The following is a 25,482-nucleotide window of genomic DNA, read 5'->3' as shown; positions in this document are numbered from 1 at the left end:
TGGGTGTTTCTTTCTTATAAATTTGTTTGTTTCTTTCTTATAAATTTGTTTAAGTTCCTTGTAGATTCTTGATATTAGACCTCTGTCAGATGGATAGATTGCAAACATTTTCTCCCATTCTGTAGATTGCCTATTCACTCTGATGATAGTTTCTTTTGCTGTGCAGAAGCTCTTTAGTTTAATTAGATCCCATTTGTCAATTTTGGCTTTTGTTGCCATTGCTTTTGGTGTTTTAGTCATGAAGTCTTTGCCCATGCCTATGTCCTGAATAACCTACTGCCTAGGTTTTTTTCTATGGTTTTTATGGTTTTAGGTCTTACATTTAAGCCTTTAATACATCATGAGTTAATTTTTATATTAGGTGTAAGGGAAGGGTCCAGTTTCAGTTTTCTGCATATGGCTAGCCAATTTTCCCCGCACCATTTATTCAATAGGGAATCTTTTCTCTATTGCTTGTTTTTGTCAGGTTTGTTGAAGATCAAATGGTTGTAGATGTGTGGTGTTATTTCTGAGGCCTCTGTTCTATTCCATTGGCCTACATATCTGTTTTGGTACAAGTACCATGTTGTTTTGGTTACTGTAGTCTTGTAGTATAGTTTGAAATCAGGTAGCATGATGCCTCAGCTTTGTGCTTTTTGATTAGGATTGTCTTGGCTATATGGGACATTTTTTTGGTTTCATATGAAATTTAAAGTAGTTTTCTTAGTTCTGTGAAGAAAGATAATGATAGCTAGATGGGAATAGCATTGTATGTATCAACTACTTTGGGCAATATGGCCATTTTCATGATATTGATTCTTCCTATCCATGAGGATGGAATATTTTTCTATTTATTTGGGCCCTCTCTTATTTCCTTGAGCAGTGGTTTGTAGTTCTCCTTGAAGAGTTCCTTCGCATCCCTTGTAAGTTGTATTTCTATGTATTTTATTTTCTTTGTGGCAATTGTGAATGGGAGTTCGCTCATGATTTGGCTTTCTGTCTATTACTGATGTATAGGAATGCTTGTGATTTTTGCATATTGATTTTGCATCCTGAGACTTTCCTGAAGTTACTTATCAGCTTAAGGAGTTTCTGGGTTGAGACGATGGGGTTTTCTAAATATACCATCATGTCATCTGCAAAAAGAGACAATTTGACTTCCTCTCTTCCTATTTGAATACTCTTTATTTCTTTCTCTTGCCTGATTGTCTGGTCCAAAACTCCCAATACTATGTCCATCCTAGACAGATCAACGAGACAGAAAATTAACAAGGATATTCCCAATTTGAACTCAACTCTGGACCAACTGGACCTAATAGACATCTACAGAACTCTCCACCAGAAGTCAACAGAATATACGTTCTTCTTGGCACCACATAGCACTTATTCTAAAATCGACCATATAATTGGAAGTAAAACACTCCCCAGCAAACACAAAAGAACAAAAACCACAACAAACAGTCTCTCAGACCACAGTGCAATCAAATTAGAAATCAGGATTAAGAAACTCATTCAAAACTACACAACTACATGGAAACTGAACAACCTGCTACTGAATGACTACTGAGTAAATATTGAAAGTAAGGCAGAAGTAAATAAGATCCTTGAAACCAATGAGAAGACAGACACAATGTACCAGAATATCTGGGACACAGTTAAAGCAGTGTTTAGAGGAAAATTTATAGCACTAAATGCCCACATCAGAAAGTGGGAAAGATCTAAAATTGACACCCTAACACCTCAATTAAAAGAAATAGAGCTTGATGGGGATGGCATTGAATCTATAAATTACCTTTGGCAGCATGCCATCCCCATCAAGCTACCAATGACTTTCTTTACAGAATTGGAAAAAACTACTTTAAAGTTTATATGGAACCAAAAAAGAGCCCGCATTGCCAAGTCAATCCTAAGACAAAAGAACAAAGCTGGAGGCATCACGCTACCTGACTTCAAACTATACTACAAGCCCACAGTAAAAAAACAGCATGGTACTGGTACCAAAACAGAGATACAGACCAATGGAACAGAACAGAGCCTTCAGAAATAATGCCACATATCCACAACCATCTGATCTTTGACAAACCTGAGAAAAACAAGAAATGGGAAAAGCATTCCCTATTTAATAAATGGTGCTGGGAAAACTGGCTAGCTATATGTAGAAAGCTGAAACTGGATCCCTTCATTACACCTTATACTAAAATTAATTCAAGATGGATTAAAGACTTAAATGTTAGATCTAAAACCATAAAAACCCTAGAAGAAAACCTAGGCATTACCATTCAGGACATAGGCATGGGCAAGGACTTCATGTCTAAAACACCAAAAGCAATGGCAACACAAGCCAAAACTGACAAATGGGATCTAATTAAACTAAAGAGCTTCTGCACAGCAAAAGAAACTACCATCAGAGTGAACAGGCAACCTACAGAATGGAAGAAAATTTTTGCAATCTACTCATCTGACAAAGGGCTAATATCCAGAATCTACAATGAACTCAAACAAATTTACAAGAAAAAAACAAACAACCCCATCAAAAAGTGGGTGAAGGATATGAACAGACACTTCTCAAAAGAAGACATTTATGCAGCCAAAAGACACATGAAAAAATGCTCAGCATCACTGGTCATTAGAGAAATGCAAATCAAAACCACAATGAGATACCATCTCACACCAGTTAGAATGGCGATCATTAAAAAGTCAGGAAACAACAGGTGCTGGAGAGGATGTGGAGAAATAGGAACACTTTTACACTGTTGGTGGAACTGTAAACTAGTTCAACCATTGTGGAAGTCATTGTCTAGATCCTCAGGGATCTATAACTAGAAATACCATTTGACCTAGCCATCCCATTACTGGGTATATACCCAAAGGATCATAAATCATGCTGCTATAAAGACACATGTACACGTATGTTTATTGCGGCACTATTCACAATAGCAAAGACTTGGAACCAACCCAAATGTCCAACAATGATAGACTGGATTAAGAAAATGTGGCACATATACACCATAGAATACTATGCAGCCATAAAAAAGGAAGAGTTCATGTCCTTTGTAAGGACATGGATGAAGCTGGAAAACCATCATTCTCAGCAAACTATGGCAATGACAAAAAACCAAGCATTGCATGCTCTCACTCACAGGTGGGAATTGAACAATGAGAACACATGGACACAGGAAGGGGAACATCACACACCGGGGCCTGTTGTGGGGTGGGGGGAGGGGGGAGGGATAGCAGTAGGAGATATACCTAATGTTAAATGAAGAGTTAATGGGTGCAGCACACCACCATGGCACATGTATACATATGTAACTAACCTGCACGTAGTGCACATGTAACCTAAAACTTAAAGTATAATAATAATAAAAAAAGAATTAGAGAAGCAAGAGCAAACAAATTCAAAAGCCAGCAGAAGACAAGAAATAACTAAGATCAGAGCAGACCTGGAGATAGAGACATGAAAACTCTTCAAAAAATCAATGCACCCAGGAGCTGGTTTTTTGAAAAGATTAACAAAGTACACTACTAGCCATACTAATAAAGAAGAAAGGATAGAAGAATCAAATAGACACAATAAAAATGATAAAGAGGGTATCACCACTGATCCCAGAGAAATACAAACTACCATCAGAGAATACTATAAACACCTCTACACAAATAAAGTAGAAAATCTGGAAGAAATGGATAAATTCCTGGACACATATACGCTCCCAACACTAAAGCAGAAGAAAGAAGTCAAAACTCTGAATAGGCCAAACACAAGTTCTGAAATTGTGGTAGTAATTAATAGCCTGCCAACCAAAAATAGCCCAGGACCAGATGGATTTACAGCCAAATTCTACCAGAGGTACCAAGAGGTGTTGGTACCATTCCTTTGGAAACTATTTCAAACAATAGAAAAGGAAGGTCTCCTCCTTAACTCATTTTATGGAGCCAGCATCATCCTGATACCAAAACCTGGCAGAGACACAACAGAAAAAGAAAATTTCAGTCTAATATCCCTGATGAACATCAATGCGAAAATCCTCAATAAAATACTGGCAAAGCAAATCCAGCAGCATATCTAAAAGCTTATTCACCATGAGCAAGTCGCCATTATCTCTGTGATGCAAGGCTGTTTCAACGTATACAAATCAATAAATGTAATGACAAAAAACACATAATTAACTCAATCGATGCAGAAAAGGCCTTCAATAAAATTCAACACCCCTTCATGGTAAAAACACTCAATAAACTAGGTATTGATGGAACATATCTCAAAATTATAAGAGCTATTTTTTAAAAACCCATAGCAAATATCATACTAAATATGTGTTCATTTTTATAAGAAATAGACAAACTGTTTTCCTGAGCGATCATACATTGTACCTTCACATACTCAGTGTATGTGAGTTCCAGTTGTTTCGCAACCTTGCCAGCCTTTGAGATAGTGTGTTTTTTTTTCCATTAAATTATCCATTCTAATATGTGTGTGATGGTATTGCATTCCCTAGTGACTAATGCTGCTTAGCATCTTCTTTATACTTATTTACCACCTATGTACCTCCTTTGGTGAACACTGTCTAAATTTTGCCCACTTTCCATTGAGTTGTTTCTTCCATTACGGAATTTTGAGACTACATGATATATTGTGGCTACAAGCCCTTCACTGAGTAAATATTTTGCAAATATTTTTCTTGCATCTGTAGCTTTACTTTTCTCTCTAATAGTCTCTTTTCATGGGCAAAAGTATGTAATTTTGATGTATCACATTTTTCATTTATAGATTACGCTCTTTGTGTCATCTAAAATTTCCTTGCCTAAACCAAGGCCATATACAGTTCTAGAAGTTAACATTTTACACTTAGTTATAGGAGTTAATTTTTGTATGAGGTATGAGGAATATGTAGAGGGTTATTATTTTGCATTTGGATGCGTTACTGTTCCAGTATCACTTGTTTAAAAGACTATGTTTTCTTTACTGAATTGCCTTTGCTCCTTTTTTAAATTGAAAACATCCTCAAAAAATTTGTAAAAACAGTTAAGGAGGAAAAAGTAAAATTCAACTAGGCTTGTAGGACAGTCAATGGTAATCATTAGGCTAGCTTTCCATTGACCCACTTCCTTATAGCTGGTCACCGATTACTAGTCCAGGATAACATAATCTTTGTCACTAGAATCTTTGTTCTTTTTCTGTTCTTTAGATAAAATTTAAGACAATATGAGATGACAAACTTTCCATTTGAGTTTCTCCTTTAGGTTCTGCATACTAACAAAACTACTGATGCCAGCCATTCTGAAAGGCTTGGCAAGAAACTCAACTTAGGGAAGAATGTACTTTCCATATCCTGATGATTTCAGCCCCCTTACCCGAATCAATTGATGACCTCAATTTTCCAGCCACTCCCCCTTCAAAGATTCTTGCCCAGAAAGCTTCAGTGAAATGGGTTTGAGTCTTGAGAATTCTTCTCATGTCCTTGTTTGGTGACCTTGCAATTGGTAAACTCTCTGTTGCAAACTCCACTGTCTTGGTATATTCTGTTGCTGCACAGCAGGCATACAAACCTTACAATCTTATAAAAATTCATGGCAAGCACCCGGACATGATGGCTCACACCTGTAATCCCAGCACTTTAGGAGGCAAAGGAGGGCAGATTACTTGAGGTCAGGAGTTCAAGACCAGGCTGGCCAACATGGTGAAACACTGTCTCTACTAGAAATACAAAAGTTGCCCAGGCATGGTGGCACATGCCTGTAATCCCAGCTACTTGGGAGGCTGAGGCTGGAGAATCACTTGAACCTGGGAGGCAGAGGTTGCAGTGAGCCAAGATCGTGCCACTGCACCCCATCCTGGGAGACAGATTGAGATTCCGTCTCAAAAAAAAAAAAAAAAGAAAAGAAAAAAAAAATTCATGGCAAGCCACTCTCCTTGCAGTCATTTACCTACAGTCCAGTGCCCCCATGCCACTGGGGCTGACCCAGAGAGAAGCTCAAGAAGCTGCTTAGTTATGATGAACTAAGGGCCTTAGCTGGGGCCTTCTGTGTTGGCAGGGCAGTGCTGACTTTCAGCACATAACCTTGTCTGCAGCAGAGAAACCATTTCTGGTCTCAGAAGAAGTCTCAGGTGAGTTTTCTCAGAGCAGCTGGCACCCCATTTCCTTCTGTGTGTGTGTGCCTGTTTTCATCTTAGAGGTCTTGTGGCCTCTTTTGAGGTCCTGTTGACACTCCCTAAGTCTAGGTAGGAACTTATTTGAGGAGATCTCCCTTCAGATGGAAAAAGACTAGAGGGCATTGCTTGGGAGAAATGGTCTTGGATTTTGGAATCTGAAACTTTATATGGAAAGGTCTTTTGTTTGTCTTTGTCTTGTTATATGTATTTATGTTTGTGGAGGGGATCCCTGAAGAAATTACTAGTGGAAGAAATTACTAACTCAGGGAACTCTTCTTGTTTGGTCAGTCACATTCAGTTAGTCCTGAAGGAGTTGCTAGTGGAATCTCAGCAAGCCTAACTCAGGGTAATCATCTGCTCTTCAATCTTTCCCAGGCTTTACCCTCTGAACTTCTGATCGCAGTTCATCCCTCTCCAGCTTGAGTGGATCAAAGATGACAAGGGCCAATGGAACCAAGTTTGAGTCTTGCCAGGTCAATACTTGGGTCCTGAGTATGGTGACTAGTATCTGTTTTGTTATGTGTGTATTATTCCAGCCAGAATGGGAAATGCTAATTCAGCTCCTCCAGGCAGCCCAATGGGGCCGGTGGCTTTGAGATTATTAAACTCTTTCTCTGCTGCAAACCCCGCTGTCTCAGTGTATTGTTCTGTTGCTGTGCAGCAGGCATACAAATCTGACAATCTCGTAACTATCTGTGGCAAGCCAGGTCGAGGTCACTCTCTTTGAGGGCATTTACTCACTGCCTAGTGCCCCCTTTCCACTGGGGCAGACCCAGAGACAAGCCCTAGCAGCTTACTTAGCTCTCATGAACTAAGGGCTGTCCCTTAGTTCTCCCAAAGTAACCCACAATGCAACCCTGATGGGCTGCATCTTCCAAAATTGAAAGGCCTTTGTCTATCATTCCATGAAACAAAAAAAGATTATCTTACTTTTTAACATGGCTTAACCTTAATACCCACTGGATTTCGGAGAACAGTGGCCACTGCATTGTTCTCATGCTTACAGTACGATCCTGTAGCTAGATTTGTTTTGTAAGAAGGAAGAGGAATGAGATGAAATACCCTATGTTTAATGTTTTATGTTGCTTTGGAAAAGTACAACAATGTAGAAAAAGGTAAAATCATGATAAAGCAAGAAATTAAAAACTGTTTGGACTGATTTACAAGAAAAAGATGATGCTATGATGGTTCAGTTAAAGGAACCTATGATTCACCCCCTCCACTTTATGGGGGAGCTGCAGCAGCACTACTGGCGCCTCTCCAGAGTCCCCACCACCAAAAAGTCACAAATCCGGGGCAACAGGTATGATCTCCACTTCTTATAAACCAACAGGGGACTCCATTTAGGCAGGGTGTCACTTCTTATACCCAACAGGGAACTCCATTTAGCCGGGGAGTCACTCTGGTTCTGAGAGGCAGTTTCCCCATAACAACTGCTTACAGGAGGTGTTGCTGCCACAGGCCAGCCTATAGGATTTATCTTGGTTTATTCTCTGTTCTCCACTTCCAACCTACTTAATTAGAAAAATAATATGCCTATTTATTCAGAAGATCTAAAGTTTATGGAAGGAACAGGATTGAAAAGAAAAAACATCCAAAGCATATGAAGAATCTATTCTCCTCTGTATTTGCCACACAGAACCCTACCTGAGCAGGCACCCCCAATTTGCTCAATATTTGGTTGACTTCAGAGAAACAAAGAATGGTTTTAGAAAAAGCTAAGGAAAAGGCTGATCTTATTCACACTGACTCTCCCAGTAATCCAGTAAGGGTAGCTGCTCAGATTGCAGTTCCCACCTCTGACCTGGGATGGAATATAAACACTGGAGATAGATCTAACCTTGAACACTATCAAAACTGCATTTTGATCAGCCTCTGCAAGGGAGTGCCCAAGCAAAGGAGTCTCAATAAGGTCCAGGATGGTCAAGCAGAAGCCTAATGAGGGTTGCTTTGGAATTCTTAGAACAAGTCTTTGAAGCTTTCAGAGAATAAATGGATATTGACCCAGAAGCCCCAGAAAATTTGATGATAGCTAACATGATGTTTATCCAACAAAGTGCCCCAGATATTCAGAGAAAGTTGCAAAACGTAGCTGAGGCATTGGACATGTTTTTGTCTCAATTAGTGAAGATTGTTTTTAATGTATTTACTGATCACAAGTTTAAAGAGTGGAAAATAAAACACAAGGAATAATGAAAATGGCAAGCTGACTTGTTATCTGTGGCTCTGACCCTAGTAGTCCCTGGACCACAACAAGGGCCGTCATCAGACACTCCATCTATGGTAGAACCACCTGGGCCCCCAAAAGCCAATAAAAACGGACATCCCATTGCAGGTCCCAACCAGTGTGCTTACTGCAACAGGGGGGACACTGAATGGAAAATTTCTCATGCCTTACAAAGCCTGATGTTAAACAGTCAGCCTTCTGCCCACCAAATGCCTGGGATAGCTGGGGAGCTTGAGAGAGATACTAAAGAAAAAGACCAGAAATGGTAGCACCCAGGGGCTTCTCCTGACCCAGACAACACCCTCCATATTTCCCACATGGGGCTTGAGATCCTGATGATGGTGAGAAATCAGCTTCTGGACTTTCTAGTAGACATGGTGCCATCTATTTGGTGTTAAATATCTGGTGGTCTAAACTTTCCTCAGAAATAATGAAGGTGACTGAAATCTCAGAAAAAATGCTGATGAGATCATTCCTCCAAATTTTGGATTGTCAGCTAGAGTAAGATCATTTAAAGCACAGTTTTTTGCTGGGCGCGGTGGCTCACTCCTGTAATGCCAGCACCTTGGGAGGCTGAGATGGGCAGATCACAAAGTCAGGAGATCGAGACCATCCTGGCTAACACAGTGAAACCCCGTCTCTGCTAAAAATACAAAAAATTAGTCGGGCATGGTGGTGGGCACCTGTAGTCCCAGCTACTCAGGAGGCTGAGGCAGAAGAACGGCGTGAATCGGGGAGGCAGAGCTTGCAAGTGAGCCAAGATCATGCCACTGCACTCCAGCCTGGGGGACAGAGCAAGACTCTGTCAAAAAAAAAAAAAAAAAAAAGACAGAGTTTTTCTATACATCCTTGAATGTCCTATACCTTTGTTGGGGAAAGTCTTCCTTTTTTGTTGTTGTTTTGTTTTGTTTTGTTTTGAGACAGAGTCTTGCCCTATCGCCCAGGCTGGAGTGTGGTGGCACGATCATGGCTCACTGCAACCTCTGGCTCACTGAAACCTCCACCTCACGAGCTAAAGCAATTTTCCTGTCTCAGCCTCCTGAGTAGCTGGGATTACAGGCGTGTGCCACCACGGCCAGCTAATTTTTATATTTTTAGTAGAGACAGGGTTTCACCATGTTGGCCTGGCTCGTCTTAAATTCCTGACATCAGGTAATCTGCCCTCCTTGGCCTCCCAAAGTGCTGGGAGCTGGGATTACAGGTGTGAGCCACTGCTCCCGTCCTGTTAGGGCAGTACTCTTAACCAAACTAAATGCTAAGATTACTTTTTCTCTGAGATGATTGGACATCCAGGTGCCTTCAGACCAAGCGTGTGCTCTGCAGGCCATATTATTACAACTGGAGATCCTTGAAAGTGCCCGCACCCCTGAAGAGATACTCCAAAAGGTTAGTCCGGAAACATGGGCAGATGGGAGGCCAGGGAAAACAAAAACTGCATCTTCAGTACAAGTCAAGTTTTGTGCAGGAGTGGCGCTGCCAAATCTAAAGCAGCATCCTTTGAGAGAAAAGGCAGAGCAATGCATTTAGCCTCTGCTAATGGCCTTCCTGCAATACAGGAAGAATTCCTCGTTTCTCATGTAACATACCTGTCTTGCCAGGACAAAAACATGGAACTGAGGATTATTGGTTTGTACAGGATTTGAGGGCTACTAGGCAAATTTTCAAAGCCATTTATCTGGTGATACCTGATGCTTATACACTATTCATGACTTTAACCAGTGACTTGTACTGGTGTTCAGTCTTGAATCTGAAGGATGCCTTCATCTGTATTCCCCTGAGTCCAGAGTCCCATGAAGTGTTTGCCTTTGAATAGGATGACTCTGACACTAAAGCTAAATGATAGTATTGCTGGATGATGCTCCATCAAGGCTTCAAAAACTCACTAACCGTCTGGGGGAAATACATGCTAAGGAGTTTTGGGACCTCCAGTTGAAAAATGAGACTTTGCTTATATATGTTGATGGCATATTAGAAGCCAGCACAACTATGCCAAATTGACCAGAGTATTATACTGGCTTTACATTTTTTTTTTGTCTGGATGGGGATCCAAAGTATCCAAGAAAAAAATCACAAATATTGAAACACTCAATTATATATTTTAGGTTTGAATTTTCTCAGGAGCAGAGTAAACTGCTTCCGGACTGGAGAGAAGCTCTTGTCAGGGTGGCCAGACTCAGGACATGGCAGCGGCTGTGAGGGGTTTTTAGGTATGGCTGAATGTTGCCATATTTCATTTTCTTATTTTGGGCTTATAGCAAAATGTCTCTATGAAGCCCTAAGACCAGACACTTGACTTCTAGAATGGACAAGGAATGTCAAAAGGCCTTTCTAACCATTAAGTAAAAATTACTAATGGATCTGGCTACTGAGATCCCCTGAACTAAGAAAGCCATTTGATTTGTTCATACATGAGAGAGAAGGGATGGGTTTAGGAGTAGTAACCCAAGACTTGGGGAATATCATGAGGCCTGTAGCCTACTTTTCAAAACAGCTGGACATTGTTATGATGGGTTGGACTTCTTATCTCTGAGCCACTGGCACCACTTGTGATCTTCTCCAGGAGGCAGAAGAGTTCACTTTGGGTTAACCTAGCACTGTACATACCCCACACTGTGTATGCTATTTGTTGGAACAGAAGTGGAGCTACTGACTTACCTCTAGAAGACTGAATAAGTATCAGGTCATCCTCGTGGATAATCCTAGTGTTACTTTGAGAGCTGTTTCTACTTTAAATCCTGCTAAATAAACCTATACATGATTGCATATAAATTACTGAGCAAGTGTGTTCTATTCAACCAGACATGACCAAAATTCCCTTTAAAAACCTGGACTTAAAAATATTCACTGAGGAAAGCAGCTTTATGCACCACGGACAACAGAAGACTGAGTATGCTATTGTAACCCTGTGACAGATCCTAGATGCAGAGACACTCCCTCTGGGTTCATCGGCACAGAAGGCAGAACTTAGAGTCCTAATCAGGGCATCCCAACTAGGTAAAGACTCCTGAGTCACCGATTACTCTCATTCCAGGTATGTTTTTATTGTTGTCCATGCTCATGGGGCCGTTTGGAAAGAAAGCGGGCTCTTAACCTTTGATGATTAAAAAAGAAAAACAATTAAGCATGCTAAAGAAATCTTAGCCTGACTAAAGGCAGTCTTGGTACCCAAGAAAGTAGCTATAATACACTACCATGGACATCAGTGGATGGACAATTTGGTAGCAAGAAAAAAAAAATCACTAGGCAGAGCAGACCACTAAAGGGGTGAACAGAGAAAAAAGTGCCCAAAGCCTTCCTAATGCCATTAATCCATGAAATAAACTTCAGCCTAAAATCCCTACCTAATGGAAGAAGATGTAAAGAGAGAATTCGATTGAGGCTTTGACTCCAATCAAAGAACTCAAAATGAGTGGATATGTGACACGGAAGAAAAGGTTCTGGTGCCCAAGTATCTTGTGACAGATATCATCAAACACATACATGATACCACACAGTATGGCAGGCATGCCACCCTTCAATTGATCCAGGACTACGTCTTTGGGACACACTTAAAGAAGACTATCCAAAAAATAATTTTAAAATACCTACTTGGTGCCCAGAACAATCTTAAGACTGGTCCTCCACCCCCAGTACCAAGGATTCAAGCAAGAGGTGCAGGGCTATTAGAGGACTGGCAAATTGATTTTACCGTGATGCCAAGGGTAGCAGGAAATTTTAAATACTTGCTTGTATTTTTAGATACATTTTCAAGATAAACAAAATCATTCCGCTGCAAGACCAAGAGAATGTCTGAGGTTATGAGAGCCTTGGTAGAGAAGATTACCCTCAGGTTTAGGTGACCTGTCTCCATCCAGTGTGACCAGAGTGCAATTTCTGTAGCCTAGGACACCATATATTTCAGGCCCTCAGCATAATCTGGAATCTTCATACAGCCTGCAGACTGAAGTCTACTGAAAAAACTCCAAAGATAAATCATACTATATAAAACAAAACAAATTTTAGCTAAGATTTGCCAAGAAACTAACAACCTGGAATAACATTCTGTCCATTGCCCTGCTCAGAATAAGGGTGGTCCCTAAAAGTGGGCTTAAATTAAGCCCTTTAAAAATTTTACATGGGAGATCATTCTTCCGTTACCTTCTCAGACTAAGGAATGTCAATAACGTACACATAAATAAATTAGATATTATCAAATATACACAATCTTTAGGTTGTACTTTAACTACTATTCACGAGTTTGTGGTTCCAGCAGATTGTGGTATCCAACTGACATTCTCTTTCATCCCATCCAACCCAGAGACTGGGTTCTGCTCAAGACCAGGAAAAGTCGACATCCTGGGGACCACTTAAAACACAGTGAAAGAGGCCATGCAAAGCATGACTGGTGACCCATTCCTCTGTTCAGCTTGAAGGACTTTGACCCTGGATTCACCACAGCCATATAAAACCCGCCCCGCCAGATTCTTGTCCTATCAAGAAATGTAGAGAGGCCACTTCAACTTCAGAGACTGTCTCAACCCTATCTGAATGAATAAGTAAATCTTTGATGGGCCTCAAATATCTTTTGAGGAAAAATATCAGATAAGTAACTTTAATGAAATTAGACAAAACATACGTCTTCTTGACTACTACAATAGTTACTTTGAGCATAACAGGAATGTTTGTTATTATAATTATTTTATATAAAAAGGTGAGATACCTTCCTGTCTATTCCCTGCCTTACTGAATGCTTAAGCCATATATTTACTTGGTCATTATAATTGCCTAGATAATTACAATTGCTACCCTTATAGACATTACTTCATAATTGCCTTGGTCAATACAATTGTTAGACTTATAGATTTTCTAGACATTCTATGCCATGCTAACATAGTCTCATGCCACTCATTATGTGGACATTCTAAAATTTAGAAATGGTCACTCTTGTTTTAAAACTTCTAATTATACCTCTCCTGTTACTACAGTGCCTAGACAGGCATAGCAACACTGTAGTTCAACTGTTTCAAGGTATTGCCACTGGAAGAAACTTACCAGAATGTTGGATCTGTCAGTAACTCCCCCAAACTATTCAAAATAAGCATTTTCTGTTAGTCATACTTGTCACTGACTTTCTGGATGTTCCAAATATGACTACCTATCTGCACCAGCTTCTTTCCATGGCTACTTTCCAGGTCCAAGTAATAGTACACCAAGAAATCACCACCCCATGTGTCAATCTCTCTCTGCCTATCATAAATGGAAAGTCATTCCATTACATAGGCCCTCCATGGCCCATGGCATACTGGGCAGACAAACGCAGCTAGGAGAAGGGAAATAAAACTAAAAGTTTCTCCTTACTATGCCAAAAATATTTACAGTGGGGAATATCACACAAATTCTGGGGAGCCTGTAAAAAAAGATCCCTAGTTCAATTCCATTTGTCTATATTCCCCATGAAAAAATCCATCAATAAATGCACCCTTGAGGGCTTTACCTGTGTGCCCCCTTGGTACATGTTTATTTGTGGCATAGGATCAGACCCTCTTCTGTTAGGACAAGCCCACTGGTGTCTCAATAACCTGTATATTAAGGGCTCTCACTTACTGAGATACTTCTCAGTCCATCCTAATGACAAAATATTCTGCCCATTTTCCCACAGACTCCAAAAGGGACTGCCAGGCATATATCAATATATCTCGTGGCAGAGCCTTCTAGGCATCACGAGTCCTAGCTATGGAGTATACACTCACTGGGACATGATCAGAAACTTATTGGCAACCACAGAAATAATTGCAAAAGAGGCTGCTAAGAACATTGAGGCTGAGAAAACTCTTCAAATTTACTTGCCCAGATAGTTCTTGACAATGGAACTACACTTGATTTTCTCTTGGCTTTACAGAGAGGAGTCTGTACAGTGATCAATACCACCTGTTGTACTTATATCAATGCTTCTGGTAAAATAAAAACCAAGCTAAAGAAAATATTTCAGCAGTCTCGCTGGAGACCATATGTCTCTACCACAGACCCTATGTCTGAATAGTTTTTTGAGCTTTCCGCCTGCATACTCCATGTTTTCCAGTCCATTTTTCAAGGACTCTTGAAGTTCAATCTCACAATTCTGTTTATAGGGATTATAATTTACATCATTCAATTAAATAGTACAATAAAACCATAGACTGAAGTACTAACATGTTCATCCAGCACCCTAAGCTGGGTATAACAGCTTACAGGTTGTTACAAGACAGTTTCATTCCTCTAATCCTGACTCTCTCTCTGTGCCTCATGTCAGCAAAAAGAAGCTAGAATGGCCATTGCCCGATTCATACCATATTAGCTGTTACACCTCAGAATTGAGAAGGGATCAAGCCCGGAAGGAACTGAAACTGTCCCTAGGAAAGTTATATAAAATTGATTAAGGGGGAAAAATTCAACTATGATTTCAGGAAAATCAGCAGTAATCACTAAATCAGCTGTCCATTTGTCCAACTTCTCTGTAGCTGTTCATTGATTACTACCCTAGGATAAAGAAGCCCTTGTCACAAGACATTTTGGTCCTTTTCCTTTCTATAGATAAAATCTAAGACATTGTGAGACGATAATCTTTCTGCATGAGTTTCTCCTTTAGGTTCTGCATATGAAAAAAAAACACCTAGCAACATACTGGTCAACAAGGCAAAACCTTATTTTCACAAAAAATTAAAAAATTAGCCGGGCATTATGGCACAGGTCTGTAGTACCAGCTGCTCAGGAGATCTGAGGTGGGAGGACCACTTGAGCCTGGGAGGCAGAAGTTGCAGTGAGCTGTGATCACGCTACTGAAATCCAGATGGGCAACAGAGCAAGACCATCTTGCTCAAAAACAAAACACACACACACACACAAACATACACACACAGACACACAGAGACACAAACATCAGCTGGTCTAAAGAGCCCAGCAAAAAGCTGACTCAGGAAATAATGCAGGTTCCACATCCTGGTGACTTCATCCCCCTTACCCTGACCAATTGACAACCCAAATTTTCTAGCCCGTCACCCTCCATGATCCCCTTAAGGTCTCTTGCACATAGCCCCTTCTCAGAACAGATCTGGGGCTTGAGAATCCTCCCAATTCCTTGTTTGGTGCCCTTGTGTTGATTAAAGGCTTTCTTTGCTGCAAACCCTACTGTCTCAGCGTATTGGTCTATTGCTAAACAGTGGGCATGTGAACCTGATAGTCTTATAACAAAATAGAATAGAAGCTATTTATAGGATCGATCCATGCATGTGAGTCTATTTCTGGACACCATTTTCTCTTCTATTCTTCCACGTGTTTATCCTTTAACCAGTATCACGAGATCCTTTACTCACTGTAGCTTTTTTTAAGTCTTAAAATTTGATAATGTGAGTTTTTCAACTTCTCTTATCTTTTGAAGAATTGTTTAGCTGTTTTAGCCCCTTTACCTTTCCATATGACTTTAGAATCAGCATGTTCGTATGTGCAAAACATTGTGCTTGGTTATTCACTAGAACTGGGACACATTCACAGATGAATCTGGGGAGAACTGATATGTAATAGTATTAAATTTTTCAATCCATGAATATTATATATCCTTTGATTTAGTAAGATCATACAGTCTTACCCTAGTTTTTTTGTGATTTTGAGCATACAGATCCTGTATTTTACTAGATTTATAACTAAATATTTTGTATGTCATCCATCAACTAAAAATTCAATTTGTTTAATAGACAGAATTTACTAATGCTACCTAATCCTTCTTGAGAGAGCTATGATACTTTGTGGCTTCAGTAATTTTTTAATTCATTCAAGTTCTTGAATTTATTGACATGGCATTATTCAGAATATTTTTTATTTTTCTTTTAATATATGTAAAAACCATAATGATGTCATTTCTGTCATTGCTGTTATAAGCAATTTGTGTTTTTTTTTCTGATTTAGTCTGTCTAAAGGTTTCTCAATTATAGAGATCTAAAATAACAAGCTTTTGGTTTCCTTGTTTATATACATATTTACTTCTTTATTATTTCATCTCTGATCTTTATTGTAGTATTTCTTCTGCTTACTTTGAGATTAATTTTTTCTACTTTTACTAATATCTAATGGTAGAGGCTAAGGTTATTGAAGTGGAACACCGTCACTTTCTATCCCAGGTATTTAGTGACACCAATTTATTTCATACTGCTCTAGTGCCATTCCACAACTTTTGATATGTAGTATATCAATCAGTGTTTGGCTGGAGTAGGGTGAGTATTCCTTAAAAGATTTACTGTGATTTTTGGAGGGAGGTGTGAAGAGGGTATTATTGCCAAAATGTGGATTTTTTTTTTTAACTCCATTCTGTATTTTGGCTAAGAGAAGCAGCTTTGGAACTTCTCAAGTCTGTACATCTGTGAGACCCCAAGGATTACTTGTTTTAATTTTTTTTTAAGTCTAAGTTTGTTATGGGTCAACTTAGTTCTTTCAAGGCTTATTTTTAAGATTTTAAAAAGCTTAAAAAACCCCAGAGATAGTTTGTTCAGAATATTAAGCTGCTTCTGATGTCTCTACTACGTGACCTAGATGTTCAAACGAGTCTTTCTACTCTGATTGATTCCATTTAAATGTCTCCCTGTGTTGTGTGTGTGCTCTGGGAATCCTTTACCTTTTTGTTCTCTGGTAGTGTTCTTCATCTGATAGGTATCCTTTGTCCATTCTTGGGGAGTTTTGCTCTACTCTCCAGAGTGTCAATATTCAGCCAAATAATCTAGGGAGTTGCTGTGGAAATTTGTAGAGCCCTTTCACTCCATAGTTTCTTCTTTTCTCACTCTGTTTCCTGCAGATTCTAGTGAACTCATCTTCTTTGGGAACACTGAGTTTTGTTTCTTCTACTCAGCAAGTGTGTCATTTTCTGCTGAGTTCTCCTTCTCCATGCTGCTGTTTGGAAATTTTCTCCCAGCATAAAGTCACTTTGATGATGGAACTCATCTCATTGTCACTTTTTCTCTGGAATTAGGTGCTTCCTGCTTTCCAATGTCTGAAAATGTTATTTTCATCTACTTGGTTCAATTTCCTTATTTGTGGCAAGAACTCTGTTTTACTTGATTATTCTTGCCTGGCCTTTTACCTTTTTAAATTGTCTGTACTGTTTGTTTTCTATTTGGTTTCTGCTCATATTTGGATTTGTTTCAAAGTTTATACTCATGCTGGATTTTGTCTGGTTTCTTTGTTATAATTTATTATAAATAATAATTTATTTTCAGTTTTTATTCTTTTCTTTTATAGCTATATAATGATAAATTTCCCTCTGAGGATTGTTCGAGTGTCATCTCACCAAGTTTTATTTAATATGTTTTTATTATCATTCAATTCAAAATATTTAATGTTTCCTCTTCTGATTTTCTCCTTATACATGAGTTATTTAAAAATGAAGCTGAGTTCTGGGAAGCAACCTAGTAACCGACAGTAATTTCCTTTTTTGGGGGGTTTTATTATTATTATTATTATACTTTAAGTTTTAGGGTACATGTGCACAATGTGCAGGTTAGTTACATATGTATACATGTGCCACGCTGGTGTGCTGCACCCATTAACTCGTCATTTAGCATTAGGTATATCTCCTAATGCTATCCCTCCCCCCTCTCCCCACCCCACAGCAGTCCCCACAGTGTGATGTTCCCCTTCCTGTGTCCACGTGTTCTCCTTGTTCAGTTCCCATCTATGAGTGAGAACATGTGGTGTTTGGTTTTTGTCCTTGCGATAGTTTACTGAGAATGATGATTTCCAATTTCATCCATGTCCCTACAAAGGACATGAACTCATCATTTTTTATGGCTGCATAGTATTCCATGGTGTATATGTGCCACATTTTCTTAATCCAGTCTATCATTGTTGAACATTTGGGTTGGTTCCAAGTCTTTGCTATTGTGAATAATGCCGCAATAAACATACATGTGCATGTAACCGACAGTAATTTCTATCATCAGTTTACAGAAACAGTAACTTCCACTCTTTCAAGTTAAGCTCTACATAATTTGAGGAATCATCATTTTGGCCTTTCAAGATAAATAAATCTGTTACTGTTCCTCATCTTCTTTGAACTCCACATGTCCATTTACTTTGAAGCACACAATAAGAATGACATTTCAAATTCTTGGAGCCAAAGGCTATGACAATTATTTTGGCAGATTTTCTAAGATCATCACAGGATCTCAGATACTCCAATTGGCTAAATGAGATTTGGAATTGCCAGAAGATCTAAAATAGGCAAGATTCAAAAGTCCTAAGAAATAATACTCATTGTCTATTGAGTTCTGACATGCTGTAGAATTCCAAATCCATTAGACAAACAGATTTCCAATAATTTCTTAGAAATAATTGTAAGTGTCTTAAATAGAGCCTTGTTTTAAAAAGTCATGAAGAGTCTTGATGTAATGTCTTTGGCAACTCTGAGCTTATTTTCCTTGACTTAAGTATTTGAATGCTTATGGTTATCCAGGTTTTCAGTTACAAATGACTCATTATTTTTTATATTTACATATTATTTAAATTCTTATAAAATGTTATTGATCATATGCTTGTCTTTTTCTTATTCTCTTCCCTTTTAGAAACATGTTCCAAATCAAGTATAGATATTGAGAATGGGTTTATTTCTGAATCTCAGTATACATATGCCTTAAAAGAAAAAGCAAAATATCAATGCAAACTAGGATATGTAACAGCAGATGGTGAAACATCAGGATCAATTACATGTGGGAAAGATGGATGGTCAGCTCAACCCACGTGCATTAGTAAGTAATTTATTATGTTTGTATTGATTATCCAGATGATACACAAAAGTTTACTAACTTTAGTCTTTTTGTGGGGGCTGATATAATTTCATTTGAAAAGATAAGAAAAAAAAACCTGCAGGAACAAAGCAGACATCAATTTTTTTTCCTTTTCACATTAATTACTCAGATATTAGTCTGTCTTTCCATTCAGGCTTTTCCTACTCTAAAGCATTCTGTGTTACAGAAACAAGTTAGGGAGCTTTATGTGTATTCTGGTTTAAACTGATTTTGCTTTAGCTGAGACCTTTATGACTGTTAATATATATCTGTTTTATATGAGTAGACTTTTACATCAAATTCTTTACTCCTAGATATAGAAGCAATGTTTTTATTGAAGATATGGATGCCTAGTGCATAACATCAAAATAATTTAAACTCTATAATTTGTAGATTTGACACTGTAGGATATGTCTAATACTGAATATCTTCCCTCTTAGAAATTTTTCATAAATATTTAGGTAGTAGAGAGACAAAATATTCCTAGATGGTACCAATTTCTGCTCTGTTGTATGATTTCCCTACCACACTATCTAGATATTTATGAAGATTTCCCTACCACACTATCTAGATATTTATGAAAATTTTCTAGGAACAATTGGTTCAATTTGTCTTATTTTTTGCAAAACCACTCAGTAATATATGTGTGTGTGTGTGTGTGTATATATATACGTATATGTGTATATATATATATACGTATATGTGTATATATATATACACGTATATGTGTATATATATATACACATATACGTATATATATATAGAGAGATATAGATAGATAGAGAGAGAGAGAGAGAGAGAGAGAGATGGATGGAGTCTTGCTCTGTCGTCGGCCAGACTGGAGTGCAGTGGCATGATCTTGGCTCACTGCAACCTCCATTTTCCGTGTTCAAGCAATTCTCCTACCTCAGCCTCCTGAATAGCTGGGATTACAGGCACCCTCCATCATGCCCGCCTAATTTTCGTATTTTTAATAGAGACAGGGTTTTGCCATGTTAGCCAGGCTGGTCTCGAACTCCTAATCTCAAACGATCCTCCTGCCTCTCAGTAATATATTTGAAGTAATATTTAATATACTCATGTTAAGTGAAGTTAATATTTAAGGTATTCATGTATACTGTTTTCATTTTTTAATGTCTGTGCTTAATATGAGGTCTAGTTTACAAAAAATGTTAGTCCTCATAAAAAAGCTCATTTTATACTAAATTTTTATGAATTATTCTTTTAAGGTTTTCTTATTACTAAAGAGAAAATGTCTTGTATAACATAGGAGTTCATCTTTTCAGTCTTTTTCTCCTTTTTACATATGTCTCAACTACGAATTAGTTTGTACTCTTAATTTACAAAATTCTGTTATGATTTTCTTTAAAAAATAATGTATACCTGTAGTGGCCTGTTTTATTACTAGCATTGTCATAAATGCTTTAGTATAAATGAATTAAGAAAAATGTTTTAAAAATATATTTTGGGGCTTAAGCAATGAAAAAAAAATGTTGTGTAGAAAGATATACTTTCACTTTTGGCAACTATTTTACGACAATAAATTCTCACCAGTCATAGATTATTTTTATACAGTACCTATTTATTAGTATATCTAATCAATAAAGCTTTTTCTTCTTAGAATGGGAAATACTCAGATTGTTTATTAGATGACATTAGAAATGACATTCTAAATTTTTTATGCACTAGAATCTTGTGATATCCCAGTATTTATGAATGCCAGAACTAAAAATGACTTCACATGGTTTAAGCTGAATGACACATTGGACTATGAATGCCATGATGGTTATGAAAGCAATACTGGAAGCACCACTGGTTCCATAGTGTGTGGTTACAATGGTTGGTCTGATTTACCCATATGTTATGGTAAGTACTGGTTTTTCAGAAATTCAATTTCAAAATGAAAATAAATCTGTGTTCCAATTTTAAAAATTTGAATTATATAGAGGAATTGTTAAGGAATGTTGATTAAAATCAAGGTATCTCCTGATTTGACATAAACTGGGAAAAGAAGGGAGTTTTGAAAATATCTCTAAAGTAGTGCATTAGATTAATACTTCCTATGGGCCACCTACCTTCCAGATTTGTGATTATAGTATAATTGCTTTTGTTACCCTAAATAAAAGCTTTCAAATTATTTAGAACCTAGCACTCATTACCAAAATTATAGTTGGTTACAACTTCCTCAGCTAATTTGTTTTTTTAATTTCTACTTTACATCTTCTATCTTGTGTGTTAATTTCTGTACTTTCTGAGTGTATTTCTTTATTTTCTAAATTTGAAAAGTTCTGAAGACCATTACATGAATCTCATTTACGTTTCTCAATCAGCCATCTATTTTTCAGGGTTAGAAGAAGGATTGGCTCTGTGGGAAAACAAGTATATGCAGAGTGTTCCAAGGCAAAGAAAAATATGTGCAAAGCTGTAAAAACAAAACAATATATTTCAAGGTGGTAAAGCAGAGTCTATCCTGCTGAGGCTAGATGGGAGGCAAGGAAACAATTATCCAGATCAGCTCAAGGCATCATATCATTTGGATTCATTTTATGACTAATGAAAACCCATAAAAGAGTTTTAAGAAAAGGAATGGTATAATTTGATTTCTAGTTTTGTTGGATTGTTTTCCTGGATGCTGTACTTTTTGTAGGCAAGAGGCGACACCATGAGTCCAGGTAGGGTGAGAAAGTGTGGGGACTGAGAGAGAGTGATGATAGGGGAGGTGCAGAGCAGAAGGCTGATTTGGAAAACATTTAGGTGATGAAAAGTACAGGTGATGTTACTAAATGTTGGGTGTGAAAAAGAGTGAGATTAAGGGACTTACATGTTTGTTTTCAATTGTTTTCTCACAAGTATGTAGGTAAATGGCAATACCATTTTGTAAAATGGTACTGACTGGATAGAAAGCATTTTGAGAGGGCTTTGCAACTTTTGACTTGGACACATTATGATTGAGTCGCCAATGGAAAATCAAAACTGGATATATGAACTGTGGAGTTGGATATGCATCTAGAGAGGAGATATGCATTTCGGAGTATCATCATATAAATGATGACACTAAATTGGATAAGAATACAGAATGAAAAGAGCAAAGAGCTCAAGATGAAGCCCTGAAACATTACCACATTTATATACAAGACAGAAGAGCAATAGATAGTAAAGAAAATGGGGGAAAAAGGAGGACCCAGAGAAACAGGAGAAAAAATCTAGAATGTTGCCATAGACATAAAAATAAGGAAATTATTAATGAAAAGGGAGTGTAACAGATTGCTTAATAAGTCATCCTGTCTGAATTCTAATTCCACTGCTTGCTGGGCATGTATCTTTGGCCAACACAGCAAGTCTATTTGAAGCTTTGTTGACTCTTTCTTGTTGGTAAAATGTCACATATTTACAAACAGTTCTAATATTTCAAAGGATTGTGTTAGTTAGCAGACTAAAATATTTATAAATATTTATTGCCATAGTGCCTTATATAATAAAGTCAAAGAAGTTGTAATTTAATTAATATCATTATCAAAGTGATAAATATTTCTAATTTAGTTATTATATTCTGTTCAGAAATTGTGATGGATTAGGTAAGGTACAGGCCAATGACAAGTGTAACAAAAATGGTTTTTAATAGAGTAGAAGAGACAGACCCTACATAGAATCTGCCAATAAAAATAATGAGCAAGACATTCAATACAGACTGTAGACATAACTCTTTCAAGATTCTGGCTTTGAATCTAATAGGAAGATCAGAATATTGCTTGAGGAAAGTTGTGCACTGAAGGGATAATTAAAAGAAAAAAGATGGAAGACACCAGAGCAGATACAGCAAAAGGGGAGCTGCAAAGGCTGAACACATGACTTACATAGTTGCCCTGAGAAAATGCGAGGGGAAAGGATTCACAGCTACTGTGGAGGTATTGTGCTTTGGTGGCAACAGGACTGCTTACAACCTTGTGACAGGTGGCAACAGGACTGCTTACAACTTTGTGACAGGAGATGGGAAGGAAAATGAGCAGTAACGTTGGAAAATGGTAGAAGCTGATGGATTCTGTTTTGAAGTATGAGACATGGTCATCTAAGATTGAATAGTGTGTGGGCGAAGGAGGAGGAAGAGTACTAGGTAGAATAGAAAAGTTTTGAAATAGTCACAGCTGAGAAAGAGAATGAGTACATTGTAGGTGAAAGGCAGTGTCAAAGGTCCAGTTAAATTTGACTCATTTCTGCTGTTGTAAACACCTATCATAGGACAGGAGAAAATGGTGAAAACACAAGCACAGGTCTACTTATCCAGAGATTTTATTCTAATATAAGACAGTGGAAAACTAAAAAGAGATAAGCCAAATATCCAAGTAATAAAAATATTTAAAATATATTTTATGTATCACTGTGTACAGAGAAATAGAAAATCCAAAAATTTACATAGAAAATAGGAGGGAAGGAACTGGAGATCTGTTTTACATAGGAAGTCATCTATGCAAAGAATGGTTGAAAGCCATTCGTTATAGTGAGAAGGGTATGTGCAACAGCTGAGGCAGCGAAGAACTTGAACTTTTTAATAAAATTCAAAGATCATAAAATCTGAATCCTGGATTTAGTGGAGGAGAGAGACATTTGATAACATTGGAAGAGTAGGCATGGATCATAAAGAGGTTGAGTTGTGTTCTAATTGAGAGGGGGAGGCTTAATTTAAGAGACTCATAAATTTCTTTTCTGTGATGATAGGTAAATTTAGGTTTTATGAAGCCAGAAGCTTTTACAATTTTGAGGGGTCTTCTTCAAAAAAGAACACAAAATTGTGAATATATTGCTTCAGTAGTCTTTCCAATCACCAGACATGAAATGAAAACCTAAAGGAGAGAAAGTTGGAGTGGCGGACATAGCAGTAGAAGCTGATGTAGAAAATGTCTTTCTATTGCAAATTGTACAAAGACTTAGGATCATTTGAACACATAACTAGGAATTTGCTAGTATAGTACAGGCCTCCAAACATTAAACTAAGAAATACCAGCTTAGTATTCTTTTCAAATATTCTTCTCTCAGCCATGTAACAGAAAACTGCATGTGGATTGACAGACATCTGAGTATATTTCAAGTGTCCTAGGAGGTCTCTTCTTTGTGGAAAGGTTTCCACAGAATTGTTATTACGGAGCACTTAAGCTAAATAAGGAGTATGTATCTCAGAGTTAAAAATTCATATTAACATTTCACATATCTAGTACTAGGACTTAGGGTTTTGAGTTTTAGATGAAGAAAAATATTTCTAATTCATGGAGTGTCCATTCACATTCTTCTCTAAATCACGTTTTGTAAGTTATTACCTCTATATAAATACAGCATTTGAATAATACCCAATAATCAAGATCTTAACTTTTCTTTTTAAGATAATGCTTTTCACAATATTACTACAGACAGAATTTATATAAAATTATCACAAAATACGTGAACAAACACACATACCAAAAAAAGAATTGCTATGTAGAAGATTGGTATAGACTTTTAGGAGAGAAATCCCAGTGATTCTCATTCAAGTGTGATTTTCTCAAATAATCTGCAAAACTCATTAAAACAAACACAAAAGCAAATTTCTGTAGTTATTATTTTGTGACATTACTTTTAAGAATAGTTTTAAATCTAATTTTGTAATTGTATTTTAATAATTGAGGTTATGATGTAATTAATTTTCTTTTTAGTATGATTCTAATTTATGAATTCTAGCTTGTACTTTTCTAGGTTAGCAAGAAAGGAGGATTCTGAATAAGAAAAATAATATTTTGGATAATATTTAGTAATGTTGCTGATTTTTAAAAATTATAAACATGTAAGAGATAATTTTACACATTTCTTATCTGAATCAGAATAATTATCAAATTTATTAAACATTGATATAAATAGTACATATAACAAAAATTGTTATATGTTAACATAAATATTCAGGATACCTAGAATTTGCCTTTCCATGTGAACTTGAAAATTTATCTTGGTTTGTTTTCTTTATTTGTAATATATTAATTATGTGTTTTTTATATTTTTTCTAACTTAAAATATATTAGAAATGCTATTTTGGGTTCTTTTTCCTTGATTACATTAAACAAAAATACCAATTTTAATTAATTTCTTAGTGCATACATCTTCATTAATAAAACTTTGATGAGAATTTACCTTTTTGTGATGTATATGTCAGTCATCAAGAATTATAAACATGATGAGACCAGAAATCATTTGAGGTTGTTTAGTTTCAGTTAAATAAAGTTATCCTTGACTCTGCAATGACAGATATTATACAATCATTATTCTCGGGATCCTCCCCAGTTCTATTATAAATTTAACTTCTTAAGATATTTCCATGGTGTTTT

The 25,482-nt window shown here is 37.3% G+C and overlaps 1 protein-coding gene across 2 annotated transcripts in view; it reads left to right on the top strand.

Moving 5' to 3' along the window:
• The window catches only part of CFH (complement factor H), a 95,584-nt gene that overhangs the window by 42,752 nt on the left and 27,350 nt on the right, over window positions 1-25,482 (top strand). The window contains exons 10-11 of one of the 2 annotated variants that reach the window (XM_034942976.4): window positions 18,917-19,099; window positions 20,828-21,004. In XM_034942976.4, coding sequence (XP_034798867.1) covers window positions 18,917-19,099; window positions 20,828-21,004 — 360 coding nt within the window. Of the gene's footprint in view, window positions 1-6,502; window positions 6,752-18,916; window positions 19,100-20,827; window positions 21,005-25,482 lie in introns of those variants that run through there. The other variant, XM_057301837.2, reaches the window with a different exon arrangement.

Source organism: Pan paniscus, chromosome 1, assembly GCF_029289425.2.
Source record: "Pan paniscus chromosome 1, NHGRI_mPanPan1-v2.0_pri, whole genome shotgun sequence".
Lineage (NCBI taxonomy): Eukaryota > Metazoa > Chordata > Mammalia > Primates > Hominidae > Pan > Pan paniscus.
Note: the sequence above shows the minus strand (reverse complement) of the source record. Positions and strands in the feature narration are given on the sequence as shown.